The sequence below is a fragment of the Notechis scutatus genome, chromosome 4 (genome assembly GCF_049901735.1).
Source record: "Notechis scutatus isolate UNSWTSFEM ecotype Mainland chromosome 4, rNotScu1.2, whole genome shotgun sequence".
NCBI lineage: Eukaryota > Metazoa > Chordata > Lepidosauria > Squamata > Elapidae > Notechis > Notechis scutatus.
Genome location: NC_142012.1, coordinates 124,040,954 through 124,051,297, shown reverse-complemented (window position 1 = coordinate 124,051,297; position 10,344 = coordinate 124,040,954). Strand labels below are relative to the sequence as shown.

General features: G+C 38.9%; 1 protein-coding gene across 1 annotated transcript; it reads left to right on the top strand.

The window, feature by feature from the left end:
- The first annotated feature begins 4,028 nt into the window (after window positions 1-4,028).
- Window positions 4,029-10,224, top strand: SFRP5 (secreted frizzled related protein 5). The gene is made up of 3 exons (XM_026675815.2): window positions 4,029-4,782; window positions 7,908-7,985; window positions 9,848-10,224. Exons 1-3 carry the CDS (start codon window positions 4,260-4,262, stop codon window positions 10,189-10,191), a joined length of 945 nt encoding a protein of 314 aa, XP_026531600.2. The 5' UTR covers window positions 4,029-4,259; the 3' UTR covers window positions 10,192-10,224.
- Window positions 10,225-10,344: the final 120 nt, after the last annotated feature.

Below are 10,344 nucleotides of genomic sequence, written 5' to 3'. Positions count from 1 at the left end.
GCTTACACATTTCATTGCAGTGATAGCATGTCAATTCTGTCAAATAATGTTTTATTTATTTATTTATTTATTTATTTTTGTCAACTGCTTACAAGATAATAGGTATAAGTAAAAACATAGTTATGAATACATATAAGAAAAATAAAAAAATAAAAGAAACAATAGGACAGGGACGGTAGGCACGTTGGTGCGCTTATGCATGCCCCCTCTAAGGAAAGGGGTGAGGTCAATAGTAGACAGTCTAAGGTTAAAGTTTTTGGGATTTGGGGAAGAAACTACAGAGTCAGGTAGAGTATTCCAGATATTGACCACTCTGTTGCTGAAGTCATATTTCCTGCAATCAAGTTTGGTGCGATTAACCTTGAGTTTGTATCTATTGTTTGCTCTTGTGTTGTTATGGTTGAAGCTGAAGTGTTCATTGACAGGTAGGACATTGCAATGTATGATTTTATATACTATACTTAGATCAGACCGAAGGCGGCGTAGTTCTAGATTTTCTAGGTCTAGAATTTCGAGTCTGGTGGCATAAGGTATTTGTTATTTGGTAGTTTTCTGGCTTCATTTTGTTTTTATTCTGATCTTTGAAGTAATTCTCTAGTAATGTTGGCTGCAACATAAATTCTCACAAGATTTATAAAACATTGTTATATTTAATAAGTAACTAGGTTTCCATCATTATAATGGGCTCCAGTATCTATCCCAACATTTTCAGGGAAGACTGTTTCTCATTAAAAGTAAAGAGAATATTTCTTTAACTTAGGGCTTACAGTATAAGATTTGGACTGCAAAAAGTCTAAATAATCACTAGATAGAAGCAAAGAGATGTTTGTGTATTAGCTAACATTTAGCAGTTATCCAGAACTTTGCAGTTCTTTTTCACAACCTTATTAATCACAAACATTGGTGACATTACTGTATACCTAATCCACACATTTAATGGAAATGGTCCTGTGAATTTATAGTATTTAACAACAATCAAATCATTCAGTAGCAATGGAGAAAACTACACTGGCCGAATTTCTGCTGATCTCAAAATTCTTGTTAGAACACAATGGCAATTTCAACACAACATAAAGTAGGTTTGCTTCCTCCTTTATTCTATTTACTGTATGTACAGTATATTTATATCTAGAGCAGGGGTGTCAAACTCACATCGTCACAGCAGCGTCACGTGACGTATCGGGACTTTTTCCTCCTTTGCTAAACCAGGCATGGCCAGCATGTGACACATCTGGCCCATGGGCTGGGAGTTTGACCTAGGGCTACCTAGGTTTGATCAAGGGCTACCAGATCTAGCTAGAAAAATATGGATAGCTAATAGATAGAGGAAAACAGCTACACCTCTGCCAACCTCCCCCTGCCACCTCCATCTGATTTTGTGCTATCATTTCAGAGTTGGCCCAAGTAATGGAGTCCAGGTGTGGTGGATATATTAGCAAGAACTCCAGGTAATAGCTAAGTTTAGTCTTTTCCAGATATGTTGGACTGCAACTCTCCTCATCCTCCAGCATATCTAAGGACTATGTTGGCTAGAGATGTTGTGCATTGTAATCCTACATATTTAAAGACAGTGCAAGCAGATCTAAGTTACAGAAATCCAAACTACCACTAAATGGCAATAAAGGAACACAGAAATGCTGTGTCTTTGCTGCCATCTAGTTTCAATAACACTTCCTAAAAAGCACGTTTAACACATCCCATCAAAATGAATACATGCCACGTTCAATAAGATTCAGTGCTGTCTTCCAGCCGCATTCACAGTCACCAAGGGCACAACCTTCTGGACCTTAGCTCAAATTTGGTTTAGTTTCAGTCTCAACAACAGGTTTCAAAGACATGAGGCTCTGCATCATCACTTACATCAGTAGCTAGAGAATTCTGGGAATTGAAGTCTACACATCTTAAAGTGGCCAAGTTTAAGAAACACTGATCTACACGGAACTTATAAGAAGAGCAGACAGACATTCAAGCCCATCTTTTTTCTCCCAAATATGTCCTAGCTGGAACACAGACTAGGTAAGGAACACGTCAGGGTTTATCACAAACCCTGTAGTGTGCTATCTTTATACATCACAGCTGTGAAATATTAGGTAAACTGTTAGAAAACTTAACAGACTTTATTCTAGCGATCTTGCCACAAAAGAATTGTGATTGGTTTTAGCTATGACATGTTTTAAGCACCGTTTTCTGAATCAGAATTGACCGAGTTATTCATTAAGCCAAGGGAGGAGGGGAGGAGGGTTATCAAAGCCTTTTCTCCAGAATTCTCCCTTCTCTGCTACAAGGCCATTAGTGTCAACAGCCCTGGGGAAGAAGTTTAGAAAATGTTTTTGTGTTTGTTTATTTAAAAATAATGTTTTATTTTTAATTCAGAATTATCCATGTTGCTTGAAAACTATTTGGATAGAATTGGAAATGGAGGATATAAATAGCAATAAATGAACACACAAATATTTGTGCTTTTATTTTATTTTATTTAGTTTTTATATTCTTTATTCTATAGTTTCCCTGATTCACACCAAATAAAGGGGTGTCAAACTTGTGGCGCTTGGGCCAGATGCACCACACACTGGCCATGCCACCCCCATTTTAGTGAAGCGGGGAAAAGTCATGTTACATCACATGACAACGTGAAGTTGCGAGTTTGACACTCCTGGATTAAAGGGTTGTAAAAAGAAAAAAATATTATTTATTCTCTATTTTACTGTACATTAAATACCACACCGTAGGTATTGTTTTAACTGTAACATTTTTTAAAGCTAAGCAGAAAGGTGGAATAAAGATTATCATCATCAACTATAGTGAATAAACCTAGTCAATGTGGTTAATTTAGAGTTTAACGTATTGTGCAATCTCCAGCAATCAGGGTAATTCATGGTTTTTTTTTTCAGTTTTCATGGTGTGAAAGCATGTGATGTTGGTGATTTATTTTAGCACCTGATCTTTATATGGGAGCAGCTGTATATCCCACAAATGACAGACTTAGCTGTCAGAGAGTCATTTGTTTGTCACCCAGAATGCTTTGGTGAATTGACAGTCTTATATTACATAGAATATATGAACATACATACCTTTTGCGAAGAGTTTACCAACCCAAAGAATAAGGTGCTTGGATCTGTAAGCAACTACTGGGTTTCTGTTCACTTTCTGTCTAGTGAATAACACTTTACACATCTATTCATCTGATAACAGCAATGGTTCTTTCAAAGTCTCCCATATGTTCCCCACCTTTATTTCTGTTGGCCTACATGGTCCAAGTTCTTGTTCTCCAGAAAGCATACATATACCATCTATTTACTTGACTGATGTAGGGAGGAGATGGAAGAGAATGCCTCTCTTCATTCTAAGTGATCATCCTTCCATCCTGATCAGACCCCCTCATTGTTAACTTTGCTAAAACTGACACAAACTTGTTCTCCTTTGCCTCTCTCAAAAAATATTCTAAAAGGGATGACTGTATTTCCTGCCACCCTCACCAAAATTTTTGCCTATAATCTCTACAGGAAAAGATCAGAATGTGATTGTTTTATTATTTAACAAGTAGGCTAAACATTTGTCTCAATACATTAGAGAGACTGCTAATCAAAATGGACGGGGCTTATCAGGACTAACATACTTTGCACCTGAAATAAGAGGGGAGAATAAAAGCCACTTTATACTAATCTGCTCATTTTTAATGCACTCCAGAAATGAAGCCTGGAGACAGAAAATCTGCTGCCTAACATTAGTTGCTTTGTAGCGTTTCAGGGCAATAGCAGCTGGAGCCTGATGCAATGTATCGTATGGAAAAGAGCAAGGCTGTTGTGAAAGGCATATGAACAACCCAGATGGTCCAGAGGAGGGAAGGAGGAGGAGGAGGAAAGAAGGAGGGTGGAGGAGCAGCCCAGAGTTAGAGGTGGGGACATCATCGTGGCTGGCACCCAAGTCAGACTTGGGAGGAGGGAAGCTTGCTAGTGAAGATTGGCTGCTGGCGACCCCCAAGAGGCTCCTTTGCAAACTTAGAAGGGGTGGTGCTAAATAGCCTGGAGCAGAGGCTTTGTGTGAATCCAGCTCCTTCCATCCCACTGGTAGTGACAAATATAAAGAGCCACTTGGAGAGAAGAGGTTTGCTTTCCTGGGCATAGGTACCTGGTTTCTATAGCAGGTACTGGCAGCTCAATTTGGCTGGGATTAGAACAGAGCAGTAAAGTTAGTTGCCAGTGGCACCTGCAGCAACTCACTTACCTCTTTTCCAGCAGAAACAGCGTAATCTCTGGACCATGATCTTTCTCTGTCGGTGGAATGTCCTGGATGGAGTGCTACTGGTTCTGGTGCAGGGCTGGGTGCAGTCCATGAGTCAGGAGTATGATTACTACAGCTGGCCTTCAGATAACTTTCAGCATGGACGCTTCTATACCAAGCAATCACAGTGTGTGGACATCCCAGCTGATCTGCAGCTCTGCCACAACGTGGGTTACAAACGCATGCGCTTACCTAATCTGCTGGAGCATGAATCTATGCCTGAGGTCAAGCAACAAGCCAGCAGCTGGGTACCTCTCCTAGCCAAGAGATGCCACTCAGACACACAAGTTTTCCTCTGCTCTCTATTTACACCTGTCTGCCTGGACCAGCCCATCTATCCATGCCGTTCTTTATGTGAAGTTGTGCGTGATTCATGTGCACCCGTCATGGAATCCTATGGCTTCCCCTGGCCTGATATGCTCAACTGCAACAAATTTCCCTTTGACAACGACCTCTGTATCACAGTGCAGTTTGGAAACAACCAAGTTACTCAGCCATCAGGTAATAGCATGGAGGGCATGGGAAGTGGAGGAGGGAAATTAATAAATCTATTTCTTATACAATTCCTGTAGAACCCCACTTTACAATACTCCTTGGACTTTGGTTACTAGAAACAAATCTTATGCATGCTTCTGTCTATATTAGTGTTTCCTGGGGTCAGTACTTCCAGATGGACTGGTTTTGACTTTTTTCAGTACTGTTCAACCATTAGAAATTCAACTCCCAGAATAGTTAAGATTGAGAAACACTATGTACTGTTCAGTAGTTCTAATGGTTGTTAAATGAATTGTTTTCAAGGACTACCTGTACTAGAATTCTCAGCAGTCACGATGCTGGCTTGAAAGTCAATACACTTAGAAGTTGTCTTAGATTGGAAAACACTAGTCTGGACTCCTACCCTCTTATCTTTTACAAGTTCTCCATATTAAGCACATTGTACAGACATTTGCCACACAACCCTGTATCCATATCAATGTTTTTTCCTCTGTATTATAAGAGCAGGACATTACCATCTGCTTCATTACAAAAGCAGTAGCATTCATATAGGATGAAACATCCAACATAATGTGACTTTTTCTCTAGTATGCTTCTTTCAGGAGTGCAAGCTTCTTCACATAATAAACCTGAAGAAGCTCATCCTCTCAAGCATGCGATCAGGGAGAGGTGGATACACAGAGATTTTAGAACTAAAACCAACAAATGTTTGCCCACACCCAGGCATGCACATCTGCTATCTACAAGCAGTTGTTTGCAAATTCTTTGGCACAGCAGCCAGCTGGAGGCACGGTTTGATCAAAAGAGAACCCAGGCTAATTTCAGAAGTATTCCGATCATAGAGCAAGCTGGAAAAAGAACAGAGACACTCTTTTTTTTCCTCACCTGGCCTTGGTGAGCACCAAAATCTGGACCTGGTAAGAACCAGTCTACATCTGGAATCTGGGAAGTATTATTTGCCACAAAAAGGCTTGTGAATGTAATCAACAGTACTTATGGAGCTGAGAGCTGAAGAAGCTTCTTGGATGAGAAGTGAAATGTGCTTTTTTAAAAAACGCAGAAAGTCCAGTTGCCTGTTGAAAAAGCACCTTTGGGACAACCATGACCTGGATGACTGAGAATCTTCATAGACAGATATGGAGGCAAAACATATAGACAAGTTATTTCCACAACCCCGGCCTTAGAGCCAACAAAGCCCAGCAAACTCCAGTATACAGTGTTTCTCAAACTTGACTATTCTGGGAGTTGAAGTCCACATCTCTTCAAGTTGCCAAGGCTGAAAAATACTTCCAGCACAGCTTTTAGCTCCAGGTCCTTTCATTTCAGAATTGCTCTGCTGTACAACCTGTGCCTGATCCCTAAGACAGCCAGAAATGATTCAGAGTGCTTCCATCAACAAACTTTTATTTTCCCTCTTTCATTTTTTTTAAATAGCAAGAGAAAAAAAAAACCCAGCAGGAAAATAGAGGGATATTAAAATGGATGGTTTTGAAACACCAGCACTAATCTGTCTGTCTCTCATGCACATACACCAGTCCTATGTAAATAACTAAACCTTGACACTGGGTACAAAAGCTACAGGGGTGTGTTCTTTGTCTAAGACAAGTCTGAAGCAGATTCTGCATGAGCTCCCCTCCCCCACTTACCCCAGTCCCCATCAGCTGTGTCCTGTAAACAAGATTGCAAAAAATATTTCTCTGGCTTGAATAGGAACAGACTCAAAATCATTGCCTGCAAAAATTAAGTTTCCCTAGATATACTGCCTGTCTTTTCACTTTTCTGTTTCTTATATCCACAAGATACCACAGCCATTCAGGAATGTTTGAGTAAACTCCTATCCCCCAATTCACTCTAAGGACACTAACCCCAATCAGTCAGGTAGAATTTTAATAATCATCCACAAAAGCAACTTCCCCCTTGCCTATTTTGTGGTGGCTGAAGGATGTCTCTATTTGAACAGACAGGAACTCATAGAGCACCAAGGATCCCACAAAGTCACTCTTCCCAGTTGGAATGAGGTATAAGTGCTGCCAGTAGAGGGGGGATTTGGCCCAAATCCAAAATTTCTCATGGAAACTTAATATGAAATTTATTTGGAGATAATATCCACTGACTCCCATCCCATTGGATACTTAGGAACAGCTAATAATGCCTTCTAATGGGGTTTCTCTCTGCATGCTTCAAAAGGGCAGTACAGATTTTATTCTGTCCTTTCTATCATTTTTGGTCAATTACTTGATTTAAGTATAATGTTTGGCAAAGAGCTCCTTGCTAGCAAAGTTCTTTACATGCCCATGTAGAAAGCAAGTCATGTTTGGTGTTTGATGCCAAGTCCAGAAAGTAACAAAAAGGCTAAAGAAATAATCATGCAATGTATTTTACATATCCAGGATATATCTTTAATTCAAACTCACAGTATGGGTCCAACTTTAATTATGTCTTTCTTTATCTGAATTAAAAAGAAAGATGTCACATTTCTTGTATTTTAATACTCATATAACAGTAAGAGCCTTAGCCTATCCAGTTTAATAAATTGGAAGAAAACTAGACCTACTTGTTTTTTTTGTGGGTAAAAAAACTTTGTCCTTTATTGCCTTTTTTTCTCACTTTCCTCTTTCCCTTCTTTAAATGCATACTAATGTAGTAATTGTGCAGATCTTCATGGATGTTGATAGAATTCAATCCCCATGTAGGATTCAGAGTAACAGCTAGAGAACAATGCTCTAATAATGCATCCCATTAAGACGTACGTTTATGAACATGTTTCCCTTTCCTGCTGTCTTGGTCTCACTTGACCATTGAGTAGAATGCTGGGGGCTGCAGTGGAAAGGTATGGGAGAGGCAGGTAAAAATTAAATTTGATTAAACTTATATTTTATATAAACATGATTATTCCACATCTATTTAATCATCTCCATTAACATGTTAAAAAAATATAGATCAGTAACTATACTGAAATGGTTTTTTATTTGTTCAAGATATTTCAGGATAATTAAAAAGTTCATAACAAGGCAAGGTAATTAGGAAATCACTTGAAATCAATTGCCTATGAAAACAGACAGGAATATATATGGCACAACGCTAAATATGCCCAATTTTCTAAGCTCACATTCATTTTTTCCATCTTACAGTTTCAAAGATTTGCACCCAGTGCGAGATGGAACACAAAGCGGATGGCATCATGGAGCAGATGTGTTCCAGTGACTTTGGTAAATCATACACACAAAACAACAGCAGAGATCTGGGATAAGCAGCTGTTGGGAATATATTGAATATTTATGATTCTTACTTCCCTTTCCCTGCTTGAACTCCATCTATTTTCAATCAGATCCTTCAGCAGCTTCCAGGTTGTTTCTGGGATCAAATCAATGTGATTTTTTTTTTGACTCACAGTAGCCCTAAATTATGACTCCAAGAAAAAATCTTTGTCACTCTGAACCCATCTCATCTCTTAATAAGATTAAATTAGGATATTTTCTCACATTTCTAAGCAGCCTTGTCATTTAGATCTGCCAGTTATATCTTTCCAAACCCTTGAATATTCTTACATTTTAAAAACAAAGTTTTAATAACAACCTGATCAGAATTCATTTTTTGAAGACAATCTCCATGCACTAATAATAATGAATAGTGTTATATTTCCCTATAATTATTAGAATTTCCAGTACTTTTTATTTTTTTCTTTTGTTAATTTTGTAGTGCTTCATTTAAAAGGGTGTACCATTTATTTGTTGCCTTGAATAGTCCTTGTAGAAGAGCCAAGGTATACATTTTAAAAATAATCATTATAAAATATTTATGTAGTTATAGTTCAGTTCTTCAAAGGATGAGATCAACCAGATACTTAGAGTAATCAGTGTAAGCAAACAGAAGACTGAAAATAGCCGTGGTTAAATATGGCAGATTTTCCTTGTCAAGGATCTACTGTATAGGTATAGGAGACAAGATGATACCAGCAGCAGACGAGTTTACTCTGATGCAGAATACAATACGTTTCACATTCATTTTCACATCCTCAGAGAAGCTAGATCTACCCAGACAAAGGCAGCTGCTTCATGAGGGCAATTGTGTGCCATAAAAGGAAAGCAAGTTACCACAGGCGAGGTTGGAGATAGAGATGGGCTTGCAGGGTATTCTACTTCAGGTGTCACATTTAAGGTTGTCAATCTTGAATTCTACTCCATTTGATTCGGAGATGAGCACCAGTTATGTTTCCCCCAAACTGAAATGGCTTTTTTTTTTTAATATTTCACTTCAAAAACACAATTTATAGCATTCCCTTATTTTTCCCCCCCAGGGTTTTCCCCAAAAGTTGTCATAAATCAATACCTAACCTTCCTTTATTTCCAGGCTGCACATAGTAACAAGCTCCTCTCAAGGTAGCACATTTCCCCCCACATAACTAAATTCAAATTTGCTCATTCATTTTGGATGATCCAGTTCTTGTGCCTTTTGGAATGTCCATTCATATGTGGTATTCTGTAAGAAACAACCTGTGCTAAGTCACCCAAAGAACTCCCTCACATGGGAACATCAAGATGGAATTGGTGGTATATCACTATAACTGCAGCAATTTGCCATAAATGCTATATCTGCATTTAATGCTGTTGTGCTCTATAAACTTCTTAACGATAAAAAAAAACACCCTGAATTCATACTATTTAAAAAAAATTGGATGATCTGTACCTTTTCCAGATACGCTCACTACTGAAACAATAAGGGACTTCAGGGATGACCAATGTGACATAGCTAAAAATCTGGTAGCTGGGCCTTGAAACAAATACACATCTGTCATGTGCAAAAAAGTAGCCAGTAGGATAATGTGGCAAGGGCTGAGTAAATCACTCCCATTTATTCTGCAGCTTCAGCTTACCCGCCATCTATCTTTGGTCTTCCTCTGCCAACATTTTAAAAGTCAATTCTGAACCTTAAAATCAAAGGGACTATACTCATCAACACCATAATTTGCATATTTACAATTCTATCTACTTCTCCACTTCTTCTTTCACTGACTTCCCTCCTTAATTTGTAATGTCTTAAGGCAATTTATGATCTATCCTCTCTTCCACAGTGGTGAAGATGCGCATCAAGGAGATCAAAAAGGAAAACGGGGAGAGGCGATTAGTGGCCACTCAAAAGAAAAAAAAACTGCTCAAAGTGGGGCCACTGAAACGCAAGGACACCAAAAAGCTGGTACTGTATATGAAGAATGCAGGCACATGTCCTTGCCCTCAGCTTGATGATCTCAGTGGCAGCTTTCTGGTCATGGGCCGAAAAGTGGGTGGGAGACTGTTAGTCTTGGCCATTTATCGCTGGGAGAAGAAGAACAAGGAAATGAAATTTGCCGTTAAGTTCATGTTCTCTTATCCATGTTCCTTGCATTATCCATTCTTTTATGGATCAGACCCCCACTGAATGCCCCCCCCCCCACATATAAATATCCTTTTTCTGTGGGCAGGCTGACATCAAGATACAAGCTGGTAGAGCCCATTTTTCTGAGGATTCTGTTTTCCATCGGATAATTGGGTTTGATTAAAAATATTCGGAGGAATCCTGCACGTTGTTGAT